This window comes from Astyanax mexicanus, chromosome 19 (assembly GCF_023375975.1).
Source record: "Astyanax mexicanus isolate ESR-SI-001 chromosome 19, AstMex3_surface, whole genome shotgun sequence".
NCBI classification, from domain to species: Eukaryota; Metazoa; Chordata; class Actinopteri; order Characiformes; family Acestrorhamphidae; genus Astyanax; species Astyanax mexicanus.
Genome location: NC_064426.1, coordinates 2,160,769 through 2,187,909, shown reverse-complemented (window position 1 = coordinate 2,187,909; position 27,141 = coordinate 2,160,769). Strand labels below are relative to the sequence as shown.

General features: G+C 35.8%; 1 protein-coding gene across 3 annotated transcripts in view; it reads left to right on the top strand.

Moving 5' to 3' along the window:
- Positions 1 to 7,506: 7,506 nt before the first annotated feature.
- The window catches only part of LOC103022853 (transcription factor COE3), a 152,906-nt gene continuing 133,271 nt past the window's right edge, over positions 7,507 to 27,141 (top strand). The window contains exons 1-2 of one of the 3 annotated variants that reach the window (XM_022676402.2): positions 7,507 to 8,397; positions 25,982 to 26,138. In XM_022676402.2, the coding sequence (XP_022532123.2) occupies positions 8,264 to 8,397; positions 25,982 to 26,138 (291 nt within the window). In that variant the 5' untranslated portion in view covers positions 7,507 to 8,263. The remainder of the gene's footprint in view (positions 8,398 to 25,981; positions 26,139 to 27,141) is intronic. The other 2 variants (XM_022676400.2, XM_022676406.2) reach the window with 2 other exon arrangements.

The window sequence follows — 27,141 nt, the reverse complement described above, 5'->3', positions numbered from 1 at the left end:
ATTTTCACACTGAAAACCAAAGAGAAACCAAACACAACAGGATTGGCCTCAGAAACACAATAAACTACGTATTGTAGATGTATTGTTAACATATTAAAACACTTTACTGTATACAACAAATGTATACAAATACGCTGTTAAATTTGGATGTGAATACCTCATTATTTTTTTCACAGACTGCTTTCAGAAAAGACAAGAGATATTTCTGGGCATGCCCTGCTTTGGTAAAGGTATGGTTTTAAAATGTAAAAGTTATTTGCTTAAATAACGCATAAATTAAGCAATTAAACAGTGAAAACGAAAACATTACACTGTTGTAACTCAATTCTAAGAACAGAGAAACTGTATTATAGTGAAAATAAATATTAACATTTTTTGGTATCTGTCTTAGATTGTGCTCTGTCCAAGACAGTGAAAATTGTGGTTCCGTGCATTAAACTGGGATATGATCTCCTCTACGAAAACTCCAGTAAGTTTCTCTTTTACTTACCTGTACTGCTTTAGTCAGGAAGTATTCTTTTAATCCTTTTTTCTTATTATTATTCTGTCTTTTGTTTTGTATTTTGCGCTGCATGTTAGAAAATATCACTGCTTGAATGGACTTTATGCATCAGTGTGGTACATCTTTATAATACTGTCAAAAATGGGAGTTCTGCGAACATCATCACACAGCACTTTAATGCAGTATGACTTTAATATTATTTTTCTTTAAACTGTTAGTTTTCTTTTTGCTGGAGCAGAATTAATTAAAAGTGACAGTCTGTAAGTTTTGTGGATTTGTGTGGATTTGGAGCCCTCTCTGGTGAGAATGTGTAATTACACAGAGCATGTGGAAGAGTACTTTTAAAGCAGGTAAATGTAAATACTGTAAATCGCTGTGTGAAATTCTGCTTTTTGAGTATATTGTTTGGTTCAGACCACTCTGTTTTTAGAATAAATAAACAGTATTAGATGCTGCAGTAATGAGCATTCCAGGACCCTGACACCATTTATTGACATCCCAACTAAGCCTTTTTAATGTATTTGCATTGTTTTGTATGTAAATACATTCATTTTTAATAAAAACATATATGCAGCTGAAAAACTAGGGAACAGCCTAGTGCAAAATCCTAAATTATATTATCAACATTAACATTTTAATATTTTAACATTATAGTCATTATGGCTTTTAGAAAACTGTGTTTTAGGGGGGGGGGGGGGGGTACACTATAGGACTGTGGGCGTGGCCTAAGCTTTTGTTCTTAATGCCTTTATTTTTTCCCCTTATATTACTTTTACTTTTATACTTTAAATCGTTTTGAAACCAGTACTTTTTAAAAACACTTTTACTTAAAGAGTAAAAAGCTTGAGTTGATACTTCTTCAACTTCTACAGAAGTATTTTATTAAACTCTAGTATCTATACTTCTCCCTACAGAGTAATGAATGTAGATACTTTTATTTCGCATTTACTTTAAATACAATATGTGTAAACCATAAACCATTTAACATGAACTGACCGGATGGATATTCTAACACAAATGCGTAAGAAATGAATATTTGATAGTGGGTGTGTCAGAATAAGGTGGGTAACGAGTGTACTAAAACTTTTGATCACATCTGTAGACACTCATCTCTCTGCATTTCTCTTTTCTGATTTAGCTTACAGCCTGAGGGGGGACCAGCATGTCCGACGTAAGTTCAACAAGCTCACAGATTTAACTATACAAGCTAAAGTTTGCTGCACTGAACTGTGGGATATGTGGGCGGGGTCATGCCAGCTTGCCATGAGCATGCTCCCAAATTATACAGATATGGCCGTTTTTATCCCATTTTATCCCATTATCCCGTTTTTATCCCTCTATCTATCTATCTATCTATCTATCTATCTATCTATCTATCTATCTATCTATCTATCTATCTATCTATCTATCTATCTATCTATCTATCTATCTATCTATCTATCTATCTATCTATCTATCTATCTATCTATTTTAGGCTCAGCCCACTGTGCGATTGACGGATGTTCAGAAGGAATCAAAAATGGACACAAAACAGGTAGAACACTCACATAAAACCCCTGTATTTTGAACATATTTAAACCTTTATATAAAACATACACATTCAGAGGTAATATAACTAAACGCACATAGAAAATAGAAAATTATATGTAAAAACTTGATATTTATTTATTTTTTATGTAGTGCACTGTACAAGAAGTGTGTTTTTATCCATTTTTCCAATTTTATTTTTATTTTTTTCATTTTTAATATTTTCTCTATGTTCGGATTTTTCAGTTTTTGCATTTTGTAAGTTGGATTATACTATCAGATTTGTGTTACAAGATACAAAAATAGACAAATCTGAAAATCAAGAGCAAAAAAAATCAACTTTCTTGAAATTCTGTTTGCGAAAGGTTGAAATAAAAAACTCGATAATTGAATTTGAGTCAAGTCATATCGAATGTAGCTTGATACAGTCAGAAAATGAAACTGCTAAACGTACTGCCAATAGAATAGGACTATCTGAAGCAGACCGTCTACGTCCCTAAAACCAGGCTTACCCTGTTCTGTTCTGTGTGTGTGTTTTTCTCAGGGTACTTCCGCGGTTGCCTGAATGGAATAAAGGCCTGTGTAAAGCAACCGAAAGATGAGCTGTAAGACTGGCAGCCATGGAGCTCTGAACTCTGATGGTGATGGTTGTTGTTTTCTGCTGCATGTTAATTTCTCTGATTTAGTTTTACACTGTTTTTTTTACTGATGGTGCAGTTCTCTGTTTTGAACACTAGATGTCGCCTTTTGCTTTAAAATAGAACTTCACTGATCTGTGTGTGGGTGATCCTTCTTTATATACAGGAATTATATTTGTTGATAATAATAATAATCATGGTTGATGTTTAATAAAGAGTTCTTACCTGTTTAGTAAATGATTCGGTGCTTTAATTTCAGTGTTTTAATTATCAGTACTTCAGTAACATTAAGGGAAGATTATTGACGAGACAAAATTGTTTAGCTCATAGTAATGGACCACATACTACAGAGTTTACTATAAATATTGGAATTTATTTTAAAACTATGAACAGAAGTTTAATAAAAAGGAAAGAAATACAAGAAATATATATATTAATTGTTTACTGTTTTAGTTTATTTATCCCATCTGCTGTTTTAACAGTAGTCTGCATTTTATAGATCTTAGAAAATTTTCAAATTGTGCAAACAGTCATTAGTTTCTCATTATGCATTATTCTTAATTTCAAAATGAAAGAGAATGTTTCATTTTTATTTAAGGACATTTTCTCGATACACAATAAGCAATGATTTCATACACAAATAAAATATATCGGTAGTAGCAGGTTTCTAGGAATTGTTATTAAATTACACTTTCATGCAAATTACAGTGATTTTCTTCAAGATTTTGCCACACATCATCTAAGTAAACAGGGATAATTACACTCTGTGTAATATAATTGTCAGATGATCAGTAGTATTTAAACAATGATCTGCATTCATCCTTGAATCCTTCTCTGGATTTTAGATTTTCTGTCTGTCTACTGGTTTCTAAATCTCTAAAAGCAGTGTGTAAGACTGGTGGAGGAGAACATGATGCCAAGATGCATGAAAACAGTGATTAAAAACCAGAGTTATTCCACCAAATATTGATTATTTCTGAACTCTTAAAACTTTATGAATATGAACTTGTTGTTTTCTTTGTATTATTTGAGGTCTGAAAGCTCTGCATCTTTTTTGTTATTTCAGCCATTTCTCATTTTCTGTAAATAAATGCTCTAAATGACAATATTTTTATTTGGAATTTGGGAGAAATGTTGTCTGTAGTTTATAGAATAAAACAACAATGTTCATTTTACTCAAACATAAACCTATAAATAGTAAAATCAGAGAAACTGATTCAGAAACTGAAGTGATCTCTTCATTTTTTCCAGAGCTGTAGGTGTGCTGTAGTTATGTTACACCTGGGTCTATTTACTTTGACTGCAATTTTACATCAAACCCCCAGTCTGACTGACTTTGCTCACAATTATACTATGTATATTTGATCAGTCAATAGACTTCAACTTTAACTAAAATTTACATATTTTTTTTACAAATGATGTATTACGTATTATTAATATTATACACAGCATAAAAATAATAAAACCATCTCTTGTTAGAATTATTTGAGATTATTTAATCTTATTGTTATAGATTACAATCTGTGTGTATTATTAGATTAGTAAGAGGCCGCGCTAGGTGGCAGCACTGTAAAGGGCAGCGCGGTGTAAAGCGCGGTGTTCTTCGGTGATCTGGCCTGGAACTGTTCACCTGGACAGGTACTGGAGAGGCCACATACAAAACACATGTATTTATTAATGTGTTCATGTAATACTACATTTCAAATAATTACAGTAGGCTGAAGTAAAGAAAATATATTTTTTGCCATTTTTAAATGCATTTATATATTTATTTAATTATTTTCATATGCCTATAGTTTATCTACAGATACATCTCCATTACAAACTCAAAACCTGGTACAAATCTAATGGACTTTTTTAAAGTCTGTGCTTAAATTCAGTTTAGAACCACATAGATACACCAATGTCCAAATGTTCCAAATCCAAATATAGAGGGGTATAAAGTGCCCAGTATTGAACTGCTCGTGTAGCTGAATGCAATCAAATCCTCACAGCAATGCTCTGCTATTGTTCTAATTTCTAAATAATCAATAAATGAGCAGGTGTCAGCTTTTTCAATTCTTTTCCCCCACATAAATATATCTATATAAATATATTAATCTTTTTTTTTTACTTTTCTATATCCTTTATTATATGTAACCTATACGTCCTCACATAACATATACATAAAATAATCTTCATACGTTTTTCTACAGCACATGATCTTAAATGTGCTTAAATGGATCTTAAAATACCATTAGAGTGTATTTGTTTCAGGATGCTTCAGGAAAACATTTTTTTTTGTTTAATTCAATAATTCAATTAACACATTGAACCCATATATTTTTTTATTTGGTGTTAAGTCCTACTGCAGAATCCATGATGAATTATTTGGTAAATGTTTAAAGTGATACATCCCTCAGGGTTCAGTTCGAGGGCCGGTGAAATTGGGATTAATGGAATAAACATTATAATAAATAATAATAATAATAATAATAATAATAATAATAATAATAATAATAATAATAATAATAATAATAATAATAATAAGTCTGTGTTTGTGTGTTGATATGTTTGAATATGTGTATATATGTGTGTATATGTATCTATATATATATATATATATATATATATATATATATATATATATATATATATATATATATATATATATATATATATATATATATATATGTATGTTGACCTTTGCGCAGTATCCGCGCGCTGCGCTCTCCCACCGCGCCTTTACGCAGCGCGCGCGACCACAGCAGATCCAGCCTGAACTCCACTCCTCCTCACAGGGTTAAAGAAACATATATACAGAACCTGATAGAACCTGATAGAACAGCAATGGGTTCTAGATATTTACTGCTGGGTAAAGGGGGGGAGTGTTCTGCATCGTGTCAGGTCCAGTGTTTTTGGTGATATAGGAAGGTACGTCTTCTTATTAAACACTTTGGTACATACAATCTGTGTGTGTGTGTGTGTGTTCCTTGTTGCTCGTACCGGGGGTGTCAGTATCACACTTGAACAGCTCGAGCAGAGTAATGATTCTGATAAATTATTATTATTATTATTATTATTATTATTATTATTATTATTATTATTATTATAAACGCTACCAGAGCCCCTCATATCCCCGCGTATCTATTGGGTAAGGGTTAATTTGGGGGGTTGGGGGTCTCTGTATACCCGGGGGACCCCCTTCATCCCCCCTTCCTCTGTTTCTCTCTCTGATGAATATTTAAGTCTCGCGCTTGTGGAGGAATTCTGATTAACGTGCGCGATTAAGAGGCTTTTATACAGAAACATAATCAAATAAATCCATAAACAATCGATTTCAGCTTAATGAGGGTTGAGAACAATAAAGCAAATATTATTATTATAGTTGTTTACTGCACTTATAGTGTAATTAAGTTTATATAATGTACTTTATTACTTTATTTTAATGAAATTATTATTGTTTCCTATATATTTTTGAAATATATAAGTTATACTAATGCATAGTATTATTATCTGATTGTATGAATGAATTATTTTTTAATTAATTAATTTCTACAGCAAACAACTGCATAACCCAAATAAGTTTATATACACGTTTATATATTGTCAGCAACTTCTTTCAGCTATAATTTAATTTTGTGTATATGTCATAGCAGCCCTAATCGATCCTGATCCTATTATGTATGTATTACATTACAGGCAAGTTATTATAATATGTAGATGGAATTATGAATAATTGATTATAATGTATTGATACAACCAAACACAATCATTTATAATGTGTACCAAATATACACGATATATTAAAAATACAGTAAATAAATAATGAATCAAAATTCATAAATTACCTTATCTATGATCAATCATAATGTCTCGATAATATTAGCCATAATCGATCATAATATGTATGAATTGTTCTAAAAATATGACGTTTTAAGCATAATAAATCTTAATGTATGGATGACATTAGTTATAATCAATCATATATATAGACGGTGGTATACATAATGTAATAGCCATAATTAAACTCTAATGTATAGCATTTAATGTATTATATAACATTATAACATATTATAATATATGTTAATTGTATATGTTGTTATATATGATATATACGTACATTATCAATATACACAGGTATATACAGTATCATAATCTTAATATAAGATGTACACTAGTCATAATCACTCATAATAGTGATATTATCAGTAACCATCAATCATCCAGAGGTTACAAAGTATTGATCACAACTCACATGACTGATCATAACCTTATCAATCATTAACATTAATTTGCAACATCACAAATCAGACATTCTCCATAATCAATCTTAATATATAAAGTTTTTTTTTCCACTATCGATCACAGCAGATCATATCTAGTATCAGCTATAATCGATCATAATGTATCCAGTGTACTCAATCACAGTGAAATTGATCATGATTTATATATTATTACATTGTGTTTAATTAATCAACGCCTGCTCATAATGTGATAGAGATATAATTGATCATAACGCATATTAGTCAGAAAACTATGGTAATCGATCAGTCAGCAAGCTAATCGATCAGGAAGCTAATCGATCAGTCAGTATTGATCACCAGTATAAAGCAGCCTGTTGAAACTCCACTTCCATCCACTCTCTCAGAGCGCCTGCAGGAGACGCGCTCAGCCAATCAGAGAAGAGAGGCGGCTAACACATTCAAATGAGCTTCTCCTAATATGGGCAAAAGCCACGCCCCCTTTTCCCTGGCCGGTCCTTGCAGCGGCGCTGGGACGCTCTCTCTCTCTCTCTCTCTCTCTCTCTCTCTCTCTCTCTCTCTCTCTTCACCCAATCCCTCGTTCCACCGGGGAGCGCGAGCCGGCCCCCCCTGCTCCATCCATCCATCCCTCCCTCTCGGTCGGTAATCACTTCATTGCTCTCCTTTTTTTGAAGCGCGCGCTCCGTTTCATCCCTCTCTCTTTCTTTCGTCCCGCGATCCCGCGTGCGCTCCAGCTCCCGCCTCGCGCTGATCCCGGTGTTGTTTGTTGTTTGTTTGTTTGTTTGTTGTTTTCTCCTCCTCCTCCTCTTCCTCCTTTGAGATGAAGATAATGATTATGCTCCTTCTCAGCGCGCGCCGCTCTTAACCGGAAACCCCCGGTTAATCTCCTTTATTTTTTGGACACTTTTTTTGGACTCTAACCCCAAGAAGAAGAAGAGACCCACTGGGATATCCCCCCTGCACGCGCACTCACGCACATCACGCCCCCCAACGGTGCACGCGCACGGCTCTGGATAATTACACCCCCTATTCGTGCACTTTTTAGCGCGCTTTTTTTGTCGCACCAGAGGAACTGAAGAACCGAAGCCGCTAATCTCACGCCTTTGTTGTTCGTTTGTTTGTTTGTTTGTCGGTTTGTTTGTTTCTTTCTTGCCTTTGCCGGACTTTGTCTTTTAGTGTCCGAGAGCGCGTGAGGGAGGATTACGCTCTGCACGCGCGCGCACGGACGCACGCACGCACCAACGCACGCACGCACGAACGAACTCTTTCCCCGCACGCCAAAGCAACGCAACTCAAAGCAACGCGACGCGGGAACGCACCGCGGGAACCGAGGCGAGCGGGAAGGCGCGCGCATGTTCTCCCTCCAGGACGGGCTCCCGCGGGGGGCGCTCACCATGAAGGAAGAACCGCTGGCCAGCGGGATGACGCCCGTGCGCTCGTGGATGCAGAGCGCGGGCATCCTGGACGCCAACACGGCGGCACAGAGGTAACGCACACCGCCGCGTGCTCTCTAATTAGAGTGCAGGTGTTTTAGAAAAGCATGATCAATATGCAATCAACAATCGGGAACACTTTTGCACAAGAGGTTCTTCTAGAGTAGCATCTTGAGTGGTACTCGTGGTACTCCAGCCTGGTTCTTCCATCCGTGAAGGGGGAACGTGGAACTTGCATATGGGTCTAATAAAGCATGTGCTCAGAACCTGTTAAAATGGTTCTATGAATAACATCAGAACACACTGGATCTACTATCATAGAGCTCGTGATCGCTCGTGCATCATGTGCATATATGTAGAACCTACACTATTTAAGTGGTGGAACATATGGTAGTAGGATAGTGTTTTGTATAGGTGGCTGGTTTTGGTTTATACAGTATACACTTGATAGGTTGGAGGTGTATAAGGTGCATATAACAGGTAGGCGGGTTACATATAGCGTATATGTGGCAGGTGGCTTATAGGGTATATTCGATAGTTTGCAGCTGCAGGTTGGACAGTAATAGAGTATATTTAATAGACTGGAGGTTTATAAAGTATATTTGATTATAGGTTGATGTGTAAAAGGTATATAAGGTGTATTTGGCAGGTCAGAGGTTTATATGGTATATTTGACATAAATTTAATATATTAAATAATTATTAAAGAATTAAAGATAGAATTTCATTGTGCAATGAAACTTTTACTTTACAGTAAATATGATGATAAAATATTTGAACCGAATTTAATTAAATTATGTGTAAGGTTAAGGCTATGTAGGGTGTATATGACAAGTACAGGGTGTATATTGGGACAAATTTGTTCATATATCGCTTTTTAAAAATTATGTTGCAAAGCTGCTTTACAGAAAAAGTAAAGGTGGTTTATAGGGTGCATGCACAGTGGTAGGTAGGTCTGGTGGATATCTACAGAATGCCAGGTTCAGGTTTTATAGGCTATACATGTATAGTAGTGGTTTATAGGGTATATGTCACATGTAGGAGATATATCTTTATAGTGACGGGTATGCAGGTGGGGAATATGTGGTAAATGAGTCGGTTTTTTCTTAATAATATATAGTATACAGTTGTATATAAGTAAATATTGCATGCTCAAGGTTGTAGATGCACGTTTGTAGGCAAGCGCGCGTGTGCAAGCACGTTGCAAAATAAACCCCCACGCGACTACTACCTTAGATTATGCTTCGCGAGCACTTTCTCTGCGAAAATTACGCGCGTGCACGAAAACAGCAGAGGTAGGCGAACAGTAATCAAAACTCAGGTGACAATGATGATGAATCTGAACACTAACACAGATTGTGCAGAAAATGTATAAAAAGAGTTACAAGGCCTCTTGTGCAACACTCTCCGCTGCACGCGATAATGTCGTGGTTTTGTCTTAGTAGGGTCAGTTTAAGTGACAGAGGCGGGTGCATCGGAGCGTGGCAGATGCAAAGCGCAAAATGCAATAATTGTAGCAACCATTGCAAAAGAATAACAGCATTGCATGTTTCAGCCGCCACGAGACATCATCAGAGACAGCCAGAAACAAACTGGTTACTGGTTACTTTTGCAGCAGCCCTTCCGCGCGCTGCATTAACCGCGTATTGGTGCGTTCGCTCCTCGTGGTTCTCTTTAACGAGTTAAAAAACACGACTTTTACAGGCATGATGGGTCGCACTTTGCAAAGCGTCTCTTTTTTAATCTGCAGAAAATGTGTTTTGCATGCATTCATTTTTGCATGCACTGAAGAGTAGTTTTTAACCTTTTTTTTTAATAAAGTCTGCGACCTTCTAGGAGCCTCGCGCTGGACCAAAACTATGACTATGTCTCGTTAATAAGATAAAAGGCTAAAAGTGTGCACGTTCTTTATATTCGCGCTATTACTAATGTAATATAATTATACGAAATTATTAATTTTGTCGCGTTTTATGAACTCGCGCTGAAACTTAAGCTCTCTCCAAGGGCGCGCGCGAGTGAAAGAGCACCAGCACTGGATGCGCTAAATAAATAAATAAATACATAACATAACACAATCAATTTTAATTTATTTTAGCGATTAATTCGTATTCACGCGTCAAAATATATTAATCTAATGAACTGAGATGTATATATTTCTGTTGCATAGAAGCAAACATGATAATATCGTTTAGCAATAGACACATGTTAAGGAATCGGTTTCATTACGATTATAACAATTTAATAAAGGGTTCTTAATTCATTTTGATATTGCATTTGCTGCTTAGGAGCCTTAGAAAAACAAAAAAAAAAGTTATTATGGAAAGTTTGAACATTTGCAAATTACTTTTTATAGCAGATCAGACCTAAAACTTTGGATATAAAAAAATAATAAAACCCGTACTGTATTTTATCTTTTTATTAAATCCTTGCAATCAAACGACGCGAGTGGGTTGTTTGCCACACTCGCGTGCTTTTAACCCCATGTAAGAGCGACATTATTGTTGACACCGAAGGCGCACTAACCATCACACATTTTTTAAGAGCAAATTTGCTATTGACGAATTTTTATATCTGTTATACTAATTGAAATATATTTTTCGCACATCCCCCTCTATATCCCCGCGTTAGATCAAACATTCAAGCAGATCTGATTGAAATATCTCGGCGGAGAACAGCTGACCCCCTCCCCACGCAAAACTCCCCTATACAAAGCTGCTAACAATAATAATAAAAAATCTTAAAAGGACAAACAGTGCTCATTTTTTAGGCTTTGATTTAGGGTTGTCAGCATATTTTTAAATATGAATATTTATTTTATGTTTCGTGTGATTTTGAACAATTTATACATTTTTTATTGACAGGAGCTAAAGAGTTATTTAATTTTAGTTCCGTGAACACCTTCTATAGGCAAAAAACCCTCACAGACCAAAAAGCGTAATTTTTGCATTTTTGCTTACTTTTTGACATAATGCGAAACTCTCAGTTTTTCTTCATAAAGTATCAGAATTTGAAGTATACAATATTTATACACATACCTCCATTTAGTTAAGAGTTGATCTTAAGATTTTAAGATTTTCTTTCTTATGTAAAAGTTGGAGTTTTGGAGTTTTATTTGCAGGTACATAGCATTAAACCGCGCATAAAAAATAACAAACACAGACTATAGTTTTTAAATAGAACAAAAAGAAGCTTCCGGATTTTCTCGGTTTGGTTGACTTTTGTTATTTAACTCTTAAAGACTGAAATGCTTCCAAAAAGAATAAGCACAAACAGTTCAAAACTAATTTGCAACGCATATGAAGATCTAAACCTTATATAAATAAAAAGATTTAACCCGTCCTTAAGTCATTAAGTCAAGTTTATTGCATTTCTATAAGTCAATTCATCATAAAATGTAATACAAATATTTTATAATGTAAAATAAAGAACTAGACCTGTTAGATTCACCTCCTTTTAAAATCTAAAAGTGAAAATGTATCCAAAATTAAAATTTTAAAGATTTCTTTCTATGACAGTGATAATTTGCGAACATATGAGTTTCGCTTTTTATTTTTCTGCACTTCTTCTCAACACAATCTCAGTGAACTGAGCGGTGCACCATGGGAGCAATGCCCGGTTGGTAATAATATCTAAATATTAATATTATTATCCACTCAGTCTGGGGAGGAGAGTCCGTAAAATCATGTATGTTAATTAATTTATATCAATTATTTACGAGCGCAATCAGCGTTAAAATCGCTTTGTTTGGGTTGGTTTTATTTATTTGTTTCACTGCATATATTATAGTTTGGTTTTAATTGTGAACAGCGCGCTTTTTTTATACAGCATAATTTGATTAGTATTTACATTAGTTCGCACGTAGGCGACTTGTATGCAAAAAACATTATTATTATTATTATTATTATTATTATTATTATTATTATTGTTATTGTTATTATTATTATTATTGAACAGGACAGGAATAATACATTGCACATACTAGTGTTAGTAGTTTACTTTAATGTGTTTCTTTAGTGTTTACATCATTCTTTATTACTTTGCCACTAACACCATTGATCAATAATCACTCTAATCATTTGAATAATAATGAAAGCTAATCAATAACTGCTGTCAGATCTGGTTTTGATGACAGTGATTGATTTGGGTTTAGACATGTCTACATGTTTCACTAATAAGTCTTCTATTTATCTATTCATCCCTAATTAAATAGTATATAAATAAAAATATATGGCTGTTGCAGATATATGTTCTGTAGTTATAAATGTGTATAAAAGTGAAAGTCTTAGTCAGTGCAGCGTGTTTTAGGACACTTACTGATATTAAATAAACTTATTATATAAGTTAAATAACATGAGTGCAGTTTCTGTTATAGAACATGTTTATTATTATTTTTTGAGAGTTTGAGAATTGTATATTCTATTTATATATTTATGTTTATATATCCAGGTGTGAAAATACAGCCTTTATTTAACTGGGAATCAGGAGAGGAACAGATGAACAGCAAGGTGCACTGGTGTCGAGACTGGCATATGTGTGTGTGTGTGTGTGGTGGAGGTGTGTGTGTGTGGTGGAGGTGTGTGTGTGTGTGTGGTGGAGGTGTGTGTTCACACTCTTTTGGAGGTGCTGATGAGCCGAGGGTGGGGTGCAGGTGGAGTGGGTGCTGCTCACTTTAAGTCTCTGTATACAGGGGTAACATCAGCCTGTGTGTGTGAGTGTATGTGTGGTGTGTGTGTGTGTGTGTGAGTGTGTGTGTGTGTGGTGTAACTGGGATCTGATGTAAACTGGATTAGTGGTGATGGAGGGAGGAAAGTGCAGACAGGTTGAGTGTATTGAACACATTGACTCTTTTAGACGCTATCAGTGTTCAAGTCTCTCTCTCTCTCTCTCTCTCTCGTTCTCTCTCTCTTGTTTTCTCACTGTCTCACTATCTTCGTCCTGCTGTCTTCTCTTTTTCTCTCTCGTTTTTTCTCGCTGTCTCTTTTCTCATACTTTTATTTTGTATATATCTACCTCTCTTTTTTCTATTTCCCGCTCTTTTCCTTTTCCTCTCCTTCATTCTCTTTTTCAATATTTCTCATTTTGTTCTCATTTACTGTCTCTTTCTTTCTCTTACAGCCATTTAGCCTTTCTCCTGCTCTTCCTCTCTTTTAGTTCTCTCTCTGTCTCTCGCTCTCTTATACTATCTCACTGGGTCTCTTTATCTCTATCATTTTCTTAGCATGTCTCTCGCTCTATCTCTCTATCACATTATTTCTTCTCCCTTTCTTCTCACATCATTCTCTTTCTCTTCTGAATTCTCTCTCTCACTTTTTCTATTTTTATTTCTTTCCTTCAATCACTTAACCACTGTATTGCAATCTTTCGCTCTCTTTCTCTCTCTCTTCCTCTCTCTTCCCCTCTCCCTATTTTTTTTGTTTTGTATGATTTCTCTCAATGTATTATGTCCCTTTCCTCTTCTTTTCCTCCTCTTTCTCACTTTTCTCTTTTTGTGTTTTTGGCTGTCTTTTGCCCTTAATTTTTGTAATTTTTTTTACTGATGAATATAGAACCCCTCTCTCTCTCTCTCTCTCTCTCTGGTGTCAGGGGTGAGTGGGGGGTCCGCACAGCTGGGGAACACATTTCACTTGACCCCCCACTCACCCCCCCAACCCCACACTGTAAAACCTGGCAAAGTGAATTATGTCGCCTCTGTTACATCCAGGGAGGGGGGGGGGGCATTCGGACCTAATGAAGTCCAGGCTCTGGGGCTTTAGAGAGAAAGAGAGAGCGGCAGGGAGAGAGAGAGAGAGAGGGAGAGAGCGAGAGAGAGAGAGTGGTGTTGTAAAGGGGGTTCAGTCCATCTATTATCTGCCCGTGGTTTTCCTGACCCTCTCTGACCTGCCAGGAAAAAACAGCATATAGTTTTTAACACAGACCTGCAGCCAAATAATATAAACAGCATGAGGAAGAGTCAGAGCCGAGTCAGGAGAGAGTCAGAGCTGAACCAGGAGAGAGTCAGAGCCGAGTCTGGAGAGAGTCAGAGTCAAGTATAGAGAGTCAGAGCCGAGTCAGGTCGAATTCCAGACAGTGTCAGAAATGATTCAAGACAGAGTCCGGACAGAGAATTAGAGCAAAGTCAGGAGAGAAGTAGAGCCAGGATAGAGTCAAAGCCAAGTCTGAAAAGAGTCAGAGCTGAGTCTGGAGAGAGTCAGAGATGATTCAAGACAGAGTCAGTTAAGAGTTAGAGCTGAGTCAGCAGAGAGTTAGCACACAGTCAGGGAAGAGTCAAAGTCAAATCAGGATCATATCAGGTCCAATTCAAGGCAGAGTTAGTACTGAATGCCAGCTGAGTGTTTTCCTCCACCAGTCTTACACACTGCTTTTGGATAACTTATGTCTTTACTCTTGGTGCCAAAAAATTCGCTCTATATCTATTACTAAAGTCTATTATAAGCAGTATGAATTATTCAGTACCCTGAATCTGAGGTTCTGAGGTTCTGATGGTGAAGTCTGGACCCCCGATCTGAAAGGTCAACGTGGGAAACGTGTTTACAGCACAAACACACTGTAAACCCCCCCTGTACCACCCCGTCCCCCCTAGGAACAACCCCCCCCACCCACCTGCAGAGCGTCGAAATTCTGCAGCACACAGGAACCCTGTTCCCCTGCAACTGCCCCCAAAACCTGCAGCCCATTAGCAGCCGCCGGCCGGCCGGCCCACCTCCTAATGACCCCATTACACCATACAGGTGACCAGCTAATGACTTCAGCTGGACCACACTAATGATACTCATAACAGAAAGAGAGAGAGAGAAAGAGAGAGAGAGAGAAAGAGAGAGAGAGAGAGAGAGAGAGAAAGAGAGAGAGAGAGAGAGAGAAAGAGAGAGAGAGAGAGAGAGAGAGAGAGCAGCTTTGATTTGCTAAGTGTAAAGTGTTTGAGTGTGATTGTGCGCAGGTGTGTGTGTGTGTGTGTGTGTGTACGCGTGTTTACAAGTGCTCCATTTATAGATGTGTGCTGTAGCTGCACCTGCCTCACCAGCATGCACACACACACACGCACACACACACGTACACACTATAGACGTGCATTTATATTTATCTACCTGTAATAGTAGACAGCTTATTCAAAATATAAATGGAAGTCAATGTAAAAAAAATATTTCAGGTCATTTTGAAGCATTCCTATTGATCAAGTCATCATAACATGCTGATGAATAATGAAAATAATGAAAATAAAAAACAGCTGGTAGAGCTAAATCATGTCAAAAGGTGAAAACCAGCAAAGATATAATATAAATATGTTTATTGAAATTAGTGGTACTAGTTTTTTTGTGCAATATTTTTACTGATACTTTTTAAAGAGCCACTTATAGCACAACCTTATTAATGTGAAGTATAGTGAATTTTTCCTTTAGTTATTTATTTCTACGTACCAAAGAAATCTCAGTTCACCTCTGTGTATCATGTTTCCTTTAGAAATAATTAGACTTTGTATAAACAGACTAAAGATTGAGACTAAAATTGGTCAGAGACCAAGAGATAAAGATAAAGAGATAAAGAGATAAAGAGCAGAGCTTCTAGAACAGTGTGTTCTGGACAGATGAATCCTGAGACTCCTCTCATTATAATTAGTGGTGTTTGGGCTCTTGCTGGTGGTATATGATGTACTTTATTATTAGCTGTGGAGTAAGATCTACTTGTATATATATATATATATATATATATATATATATATATATATATATATATATATATATATATACGAAAGACAGAAAAATTAGGACACCTTCTCTTTTTGAATACATTTATATTTATGGACATTTAATCTTGATGTAACAATACTAAGAGATGGAGGAAATATGTTGTGTTTATGTCAGAAGCTGGAAATAATGCTCAAGGTACACTAAACATAATTCTACACTCTTTTAATAATTTCCCAAAAAAATACTTTTTTTCTCAGCTAAAGGGTTTGGAGTTTACAACAACTGGTTTCACAATCCTTTATCAGGGTTTATGGTTAATCTAATATAAAAATATTAGATTAGGCCAAAATATTTCCCGCTTTTTAAGTCCCTGGCTTGCATTGTTAGCAATACTAGTATTTTGTGCATCCAAACAGCATGAAACTTTGTCCATTAATAGACGTTGATCACGTAGACGTGATTATAAACTGTTGTTTATAGAATAAAACAACAATGTTCATTTTACTCAAACATAAACCTATAAATAGCAAAATCAGAGAAACTGATTCAGAAACTGAAGTGCTGTCTTCATTTTTTTTCAGAGCTGTATGTAAGGGTTTTATCATAGAAACAAATGATTATGCATTCAGTTGGTTTGTTGAGTTAGATGTACCTGACTTTTCTTTAAGTCAGTGATACTCCTGGCAGAGTCTGCGTTAGAAAACATGGTTAGTTAGAGAGGAATTAGCATCACAAATTGAACACACACACACACACACACAAACACACACACACAGTATGAAAACTTATCACACTTCAGGCTGCTGTGGTTTTGTCTCGTGAGCCGAAGAGAAAACAAAGGCAGGTCCACTTGCCTCACGCTTTCAATTAGCGTGTGTTTAGTGTGTGTTTTGCGTGTGTTTAGCGTGTGTTTAGCGTGTGTTTAGCGTGTGCTTAGCGTGTGTTTAGCGTGTGTTTAGCGTTGGGCTGTAATTTCGCAGGCCGGCCACCATATAAAAGCAGCTCATCCATCGCACCACAATCACAACAGATTACACACTAGCTGGGAGTGTTCACCACACACACACACACTGCTGTACAGTGTAAAGAAGCAGCGTGTTACATTTCCTACAAGCAGTGGAGCCTGACAGGGCCCTGTACTGTATGTATTTGTATATGGGTCAATAGGTCACAAAGTTTGCTATCATATCATTGCTGTCATGCAATATCTTTGTATCCTCAAAATAGTAACTGTACAGGAGAAGGAAAACCAAAAGTCATTCTGACACGATGCACCAAATATAGCCATGTGTCATTTCTCCCAAATTCCAAATAAAAAAAAGTATTGTCATTTAGAGCATTTATTTACAGAAAATGAGAAATGGCTAAAATAAAAAAAAGATGCAGAGCTTTCAGACCTCAAATAATACAAAGAAAACAAGTTCATATTCATAAAGTTTTAAGAGTTCAGAAATAATCAATATTTGGTGGAATAATCCTGGTGGTTTTTAATCACAGTTTTTTTTTCATGCATCTTGGCATCATGTTCTCCTCCACCAGTCTTACACACTGCTTTTGAATAACTTTGAATAACTTAATGCTGCTTTACTCCTGGTGCAAAAAATCTAGCAGTTCAGTTTGGTGGTTTGATGGTTTGTGATCATCCATCTTCCTCTTGATTATATTCCAAAGATTTTCAATTCCAGAACACACTGTACACTGTAACTCCTGCTCTTTTTCTGGGTGCTCTCTGCAGAAAGAAAATGTAATGTAAATAATGTAATGTAATTTAAACGGATCTGAGAGGAAAGGAACAAGCTTTATGATTCATTCCATTTTGACAGTTGCAGATTTACTTCAATATTCTTCATTTTTATCACAATTACAATTAAAGAGAAATCTTTAAAATATAGCTATGTAATATCAGGCAGAAAATGTACAGAAATGCTGGCATGTTAAGAGGTTAATAAATAAAATTATATTCATTATGGCATTATAGTATCTATACTTCTACCTACAGAGTAATAAATAGAGATACTTTACACAGCTTTATTTCTAAAATATCAATGTTACTATAGGAGGATGGAATGGAGGATGGAAGCCAATGTACAACATTTGATTCCAAGTCATTTTGAATCATTTCTATTGGTCCATTCATCATATATACACACACCAGTGCACGTGTGTGTGTTTTGTCTCAGGCCGTGAAGTGGCGAGTGTATAGAGCTGGTGATAAAGTGACGGTGCTGAATTGGATTAGGCGTGTGTGTAAGCGATCAGTCTTATTGATCCTGAAAGCCTTGTGCTAGTGCCAGTATGAGTGGCTGTGAGCCGGCCTGTGTTTTGAAGTGTGTGGTGCCAGTGTGTACATTTATGTATGTGTGTGTGTGTGTATAGACGTGTGTGTATAGACGTGTGTATAGATGTGTATGTGTAAGAGATCAGTCTTATTGATCGTGAAAAGCTTGTACAAGCATCAGGGTGAGTGGTTGGAGTGTGTGTTTTAGTGTATGGTGCCACGGTCGGTGTGTGTCTGGTGTAATCAGAGAGTGACCACACACAGATCACTCAGCTCACCTTTCTTACAGCCGTACTGAATCACTCTGTCACTGTGAGCACGGGTACTGTGTGTACATATATATATAGTATATTATATATACAGAGAGAAGTATTGGAAAAAACAGATATTAAATATCTATATTCAGATTCATTTTATAGGCCATATTCAATATATAATAGGCAAAATAAAGCAAATACAATATTTATAGCACACATTTCATAGAAAATAAGTGATACTTGCACTCTTTTTAATGGAAGCAACCTAAGATACCTGGTGTTAGTCCCATTCTCACGTTTAGCATTATTGTCCACATGTAGATTTTAACAGTACTTGAATAGCTTTTTGGTGCTTCATATCAATGACACTGTGTATCACTGTCAGTTTCATAAATCACTGTGCTGATCTCTGCTTTACTGAGCTCTATTAAAGCATGAGTAGACTGATAAATCACTGTGCTGATCAGTTCCGAATCAGTTCAGTGCTTCTAAACTCTACTAGAGCATGAGTAGACTGATAAATCACTGTGCTGATCAGTTCCGAATCTTAGTGTTTCTAAACTCTACTAAAGCATGAGTAGACTGATAAATGCTACTGAGCTCTACTAGAGCATGAGTAGACTGATAAATCACTGCGTTGATCATTTATTGATCTAAACTCTACTAAAGCATGCGTAAACTGATAAATCACTATGCTGATTAGTTCTTTATCTCAGTGTTACTGTGCTCTACCAGAGCATGAGTAGACTGATAAATGCTACTAAGCTCTACTGATCTCTACTTATTTATCTCCGTGTTCTTGATCTCTACTAGAGCATGAGTAGACTGATAAATCTCTGTACTGATCATCCATTATTTATCTCATTACTTATCTAAACTTTACTAGAGCATGAGTAGACTAATAAATCATTAAACTGCTAAATCAGTTTTTAATTCTTGGTAATACTGAGCACTACTAAAGCATGAGTAGATTGATAAATCACTGTATTGATCATCAATTTTTTATCTCAGTGTTCTAAACCTCTACTAAAGCATGAGTAGACTGACAAATCACTGTTTTGATAATCAATTATTTATTTCAATTTTCTTGAGCTCTACTAAAGCATGAGTAGACTGATAAATCACTGGGGTTAAGTTAATGAGGATTTACAGTATAGATATAGAGTATAGAATATAGGGTATAGAGAGTGTTAGGCAGGTTTTAGCGTCTTCTGTGCGATTGGGTGCTGCGACAGCTCTTGTCCCACTTTCACACACACCTGTGTTTAGTGTGCAAGAGTGTATATGTGTGTGTGTGTGTGTGTGTGTGTGTGTGTTTAACATAGTGAGCAGGTCTCGGCAGCAGTATAGACAGCTGGTGAAGTGTGTGTGTGCCAGCTTATCACTCTGGAACGTGACAGACAGGCTGCTTTGTGCTTTTGTGGAAGTCGCGGGGAGACGACTGGCTCTTGTGAAGGAGTCGGCATCGCTCCGGCCCATCTGCTGCTCCCAGAACTTTAGCGTGATTACAGTGTGTTTCACTGGAGCTTCAGAGTGTGAGCAAGAACGTCCTGACCTGCTGTAGAGGACAGACCAGTGAAACGACTGGATTTAAATACGTACGCTCTTAAAAACACAAAAGTCTGAATCTATCTTAGAAATAACCTGCATCTTACTTCCTACATGTTCACTTTACTGCAAAAAATTATAATTTCACTACTGAACTTTTTGCACTTTTTCGTATTTTACTGCTGTAGATAATCATGTACTAACTTGTAAATAATATCCATAACACATTATTGTTATCACGTACATATTTCCATCCTGGATGTACATTTTGCACCAGGAGTAAAGCAGCATAAAGTTATCCAAAAGCAGTGTGTGAGACTGGTGGAGGAGAACATGATTCCAAGATGCATGAAACAAACTGTGATTAAAAAACAGGGTTATTTCACCAAATATCAATTTCGGAACTCATTGTGGAAGAGTTCAGAACACGTTATGAATATGAACTTGTTTTCTTTGCATTATTTGAGGTCTGCGTCTTTTTTGTTTTGTTATTTCAGCCATTTCTCATTTTCTGCAAATAAATGCTCTAAATGACAATTTAGGAGAAATGTTATCCATAGTTTATGGAATAAAACAACAATGTTCATTTTACTCAAACATATAAATATCCTTATGCCATTACTCCTGGTGCAAAAATTCAAGCAGTTCAGTTCCAGAGGTTTTCAATTTGGTAAAATCAAAGAAACTCATCATTTTTAAGTGGTCCTTAATTTTCTTTCCAGAGCTGCAGAGAGCAATTACATCCAACACACCTATTAGACCACTCATTCTGTTTTCAGAATGAATATACATATTAGACATTGCTGGGATGGTCTCTACAAGACACTGATACTATTAAGTACAAATTCTCCCAGCAAGGCATATAATATTACTGCCTTTAAATAAATAAATAAAAAAACAATGACGGACTGCAGCTTTAAGTGAAATGAAGCCATGAAAAGTTTGCTAAAGAACATAATGTACAGGCCAGCATCTCCCCAGCTCCCAGCGGCCAGCGCTCTCCTAAATCGCTCCTCAGCTTCACTACAGCGCTAATCAGAGCTGCCCAAACACTCGGCGGACGGCTGGAGGACCGGTCAGTCCTGCCTGGGCTAATGTAGGCCACAGTAATTGTATCTCTGTATTAATAAGCGACTTACTATCCTGAATAATGCTGTAAAACGACACCGACCGGACCGCCTGGAGACCGGGTCGGAGGCTCTGAGCATTCGGCTCCAGACCGCCGCGCTAAAACACGATCGAGAACCAGGGGTTTGATGGTTTGGCGGCTTTGTTTCTTGTATATATATATTTTTGCAGTTAAGTAAAAATACATAAGCACTGGGTGAACTTGTTATGATGCTTTACTCAACACACTGCTTTGTAAAAAAAGGCTATTTAGACTATTTGTTTTAATGGCTCAGGTGGATGCAAATGAAAAAATTTTTTTATACTGTATATTTATCACAATACTTCAACAGTGTTGAAGTGATTTGTCACATATTAAGCATGAGATCAAACGGATCTAAATGTAAAGCATAAGAATTAGTACTTTTAGTACTTAACTGCATTAAAATGATGCTATTAAATATAAACATGAGTAGCTAAAGTCTAATTTACTCATCATTATTATCTTCATCATATAAGTGATGTTTTCTTCCTCTTTCCCACGATATTCTGTATCAGACTCCCTCACATTTATACCTTTTCACTTTCTTTCCTTCTATCTTTCATTTTTCTTTTTTTTAGTAGTTTTTTTCTTCACATATACAAATTTAGTGCTCTCTCTCTCTCTCTTGTGTTTGTCTTTTATTCCTTCTTTCTTTTATTTTTAATTATTTAGGATTTTTCTTTTTCTTTCTTTCTTTCTTTCTTTCTTTCTATTGCTATTTTATGCTCTTTTTTTCTTTTTGTTACATTACGGCTCTTTTTCCCCTCTTCTCTATCAGTGTTTATCTTTAATTTCTTCTTTCTTTTAGTATTGTTTATTTAGCTTTTCTTATTCTTCTATCTTTTTTTCATTATTTATTTTTTTTCTTTCTTTTTTATTAAGGCTGTTTTTTTATTTTCCTCCTTTCTACCATTATGTATTGCTTTTTTATTATTTCTGTCATAATATGAAAGTGACAGTTGCTTTATAGATAGATTTATTGATAGGCAGGTTACATGTTTAATATAGTATACTGTAGTGTAGTGTAGTGTAGTGTAGTTTAGTATAGTGTAGTATAGTATAGTATAGTGTAGTGTAGTGTAGTGTAGTGTAGTAGAGTATAGTATTGTATAGTGTAGTGTAGTGTAATATAGTGTAGTGTAGTATAGTATAGTGTAGTGTAGTGTAGTGTAGTATAGTGTAGTGTAGTATAGTATAGTGTAGTGTAGTGTAGTATAGTATAGTATAGTATAGTGTAGTGTAGTATAGTATAGTATAGTGTAGTGTAGTGTAGTGTAGTGTAGTGTAGTATAGTATAGTGTAGTGTAGTGTAGTGTAGTGTAGTGTAATATAGTGTAGTGTAGTATAGTATAGTGTAGTGTAGTGTAGTGTAGTGTAGTGTAGTGTAGTATAGTATAGTATAGTGTATTGTAGTTTAGTGTAGTGTAGTGTAGTGTAGTGTAGTGTAGTATAGTATAGTGTAGTGTAGTGTAGTGTAGTGTAGTATAGTATAGTGTAGTGTAGTGTAGTGTAGTGTAGTGTAGTGTAGTGTAGTGTAATATAGTGTAGTGTAGTATAGTATAGTATAGTGTAGTGTAGTGTAGTGTAGTGTAGTGTAGTATAGTATAGTGTAGTGTAGTGTAGTGTAGTGTAGTGTAGTATAGTGTAGTGTAGTGTAGTGTAGTGTAGTGTAGTGTAGTGTAGTATAGTATAGTATAGTGTAGTGTAGTGTAGTGTAGTGTAGTGTAGTGTAGTGTGGTGTAGTGTGGTGTAATCTCTGTAAATCAGCCTCACGTCTCCATAATAATACATTTTATCGTCCTGAGAGAAAAATACACAAACAAAACCCAAATCACTCATACGGAAAAACCCTCAGCTCACAGCCGCTCACCACCACAGAGTGCTATCTGAGCGCTGGGCTGCTAAAGGAGGGTCTGGATGTTGGCAGATGATGTTTAAGTGTGCGGTCAGTGTGTGTGCAGTGTGTGGGTAATATGTTCATGTGTGTGTGTGTGTGTGTGTGTGTGTCAGTTTTGAAACTCTGCTCCTGCCCAGTGCACCTGATCTGACCTAGCAAGTGTGTGTAAGAATGCATGAGTGAGTGTGTGTATTGTTTCCACTGATCTCTATGTAATCTGTGGTTTTACACTATGAAGAGAAAGTTCACCAATTTCCCAAACTGTTAGAAATTCAGTTTTCTACATGAACATATGATGTAAAATTGGTGGCTATTTTTAGAGAAACTCACATTGACTGATTTCTTTACAGTGCTAATGAATAGAATGGAATCAGACACACATATAGTCAAATACTTTACACTGAAATATATTTTATCTAGTACAACTAACCAGAAGTTGGTTCCATGTTTTACCTGAATATATTTAGCATATTTTGCTCTCTCTCAAAAAATACCTTTTAAATCTTTATATTTTGGATTAATTACTATTCAAACCCACAAATATATGTATACATGTATTAGGCCAACAAAATATATACATTTTTATTTAGGGGGAGTTAGTAAATTAATATTTACAGCCATACTAAAATGTATTTTTAATATAATATGAAATTTATACTTTTCAGCCTTACTAGCTCACTAGCTCACTCATTAATTTAGTTCCAGATCTAACTAAAGTTAGAGTTCATCATATTACAAAAGTAATATACAATAGATAGATTATAGTAGATATTGTCACAAAATAAGCCTTTGTTGTATTGAATAAGCTTTATATGGAATTTTGATGATGATAAAATATTATAAAATGGAAAATGTGAAAAATTTAAAGTTTCCTTGGGGACAATTTTGCGGCACATCACTGAACATGTTTTTTATTCCACTATTTTATGTTTTTGATCCAGAATCTTATCAGAATTTTAGTATACTAGCCAAATCAGTGTTCAGGAATCAGACATTGTATCCATAGCCATATTTACAGTATTATTTTTTTTAAAGAAGATGTGTTTTAGAAATGTTAACACTTATCTTAACACTGGTTCCATTCCCACCACTGTAAACAATTATAATTAGGTAAATTTCTCTAGAACTTATTTCACAGTGTGTTCACATTTGCTGTTTTCGAGCTGTGAGTACTATACCAGCTGTATTATGTTATATTACATATGTGTGTGTATATATAAGACCCCCCCACCCCCATGTTTTCCAGCCTCTGGAGTAGTTGCTGTAGCAATTAGCATAATTAAAATAATAACGTTAACGAGCTTTCCATGTCAATGGCTTTACTGCACATTAAGCTGTAAGAGTGGAGAGAGAGTATTAGATCACGGTGTCTCTCGTCCCCAGCCAATCAGAGTCATCAGGACATCAGGTCTGTAACTGAGCTGCTAGTGTGTGTGTGTGTGTGTGTGATTCAGATGCTACAGCAGCTGGTTGAGTGTGAAGGCACTGATATATAGAGTCAGTAACACTGAGCTGAGCTGAACTGAGTTGAGTTAAGGGGATGGGATTATTTCTGTTTTAAATCCAGTATAAATTGAGTGAGGTCACTGTCCTCAGTGTAATCTGCCTAATTTACTCATCATTATTATCTTCATCATCTTCTTCTTTATCTTCTTCATCAGTTTAATCTACACTGCATTTACTAAGGATTATTAAAAATGATAAATTATGTTTTCTTGCTCTTTCCCACAATATTCTCTATCAGAATCTCTCTCACATTTATCCTTTTACTCTTTCTTTCCATCTATCTTTCGTTTTCTTTCTTTGCGCTGGGACTCATCATTTCAGAGAACAGTTACATGCTACAAAATTGTGAAAACAGGTTTGATAAACTGATACAAAAGCAATAAACCTACTTTAACAACTTTTTTTGTTGTTATTAATATGTTATACACCAGTTATAACATAGTTATTAATAGGTTTATACTTCTTGCATAACCTATTTTACGTCAGTGCTCTCTGTTAAAAATGTTAATGTTATCTTTCTTTAGATATACAATTTAGGGCTCTGTCTTTCTTTGTTTATCTTTCTCTCTTTCTTTTTTTCTTTCTTTCTTTCTTTTTTAATAATTATTTAGCATTTCCTCTTTTTCTAACGTTCCTCTTTTTTTCTTTTTTTTCTTAATTATTTAGATTTTCTCTTTTCTTCTCTTTTCTTTTTGCTGTCACTCTGCCGGTGTGTATCTGCTGTACCTGATAACTAAAGCTGATTGGTCAGATCCTTTTGGCAGCGGAGTTCAGTGTGATTGATGGATGAGTGTGTGCAGTAGCAGTAGGAGTGCGTAAGTGTGTGTGTGTGTGAGTGTGTGTGTGTGTGTATGTGTATGTATGTGTGTGTATAATCGATGCTGATGCTGTGCATTTTTGCTGGCTGGAGTATTTGGGGTATTTCTATTGGCCGGGCTCGGGGGAGGCGGGCCTGAGAGGGATGGGTTTGATTGACAGGTCTGGGGCTGAACCCCAGCAGTGCTCAGCAGCCCAGCGGCTGAGAGGCAGACAGACACACACACACACACACACACACACAGCAGTAGCAGTAATATAATACAAACACAAAAAAAACTGAACTAAACTGTTTTTTTTATATGGCTAACAGATAATATTATTATTAATGGGTTGCCAAGGATGATGATAATGATAAATCCTTATTTATTAACTTTAAATTCCAGTTTAATGTAAACCAACCCTCAAAAATTACATCAAAATGTCATAAAATTACTTTATTTCACATTGATCTAAACCACTCTCTCTCTCTGTCTCTCTCTCTCTGTCTCTCTCTGTGTTTAGCGGGGTGGGCTTGGCCCGGGCTCACTATGAGAAGCAGCCCCCCTCTAATCTGCGCAAATCCAACTTCTTCCACTTCGTTCTGGCTCTGTACGACCGGCAGGGTCAGCCCGTGGAGATCGAGAGGACCTCGTACATCGACTTTGTGGAGAAGGACAAGGTGAGGAGCATCACGAGTGCGGAGCTAAACCACGACTGCCTTCAGATTAACCCCTTACATCACCTCTATACATATACATCACACCCATCACATACAATATCACATAACCGCTGTGATACAGTGCAGAGCAGCTGATCTTATTTATAAGCTGTGTAAAAGCAGCGCTGGGACTCTTTTCTCTGGGATAATTTCAGAGAACAGTTACTGTTCCGTCACCAACATGCTACAAAAATTGTGGAAACACAGTTTGTTTAACTGATAAAAAAAGCAATAAACCTGCTTTAACAACTTTTGTGTTGTTATTATCATGTTATACACCAGTTATAACATAGTTATTAATGGGTTATTACTTCTCGCATAACCTATTTTATGTCAGTGCTCTCTGTTAAAAATGTTAAACCTCAAATTCATCATTTTGTTTTTATTATTTGCACAGTTTGTCAATTAATTAAGCACCATTCAGTTTAATATGTTATTTATGCATGCTTTTATGCATGCTAAGACTTCAGCAGTGACTTCATGTGTCTCTGTATGTGTGAAAGTGGATGTTCCCAATATGACCTGTGGGGGGCAGTAAAGAGACCGACCTAAAATTCAGAAAGAAAAATAAATAGATTTTATGATAACAGAAATACTACAAAATAATGTGTTTTTAATACATTTCTATTTATTTATTTGTTAATGTATTTATTTATTCTTTGGCTGCTTCTAAACATAAATGAAAGATGTGTAAACAGCAGCCTAAACACTAAATCACACCAACAAATAATCAAATAATATATTAATAATACATTTTAAGTTGAATAAGCCTTTTTTAAGTAAAAAAGCTTAAAGTACTGAGATTATATTGAGCAACTTCTTCAGCAGTGGTCCCCAGTTCTGTAGAGTGTATTCAATTGACTAATTAACAAGATAGTAAATAATAAAATAATAATCAGAAGTAATAAATTATAATAAAAATAAATATTACGTCAGTTTAACTCTGAATGCACTGGGTCCATCT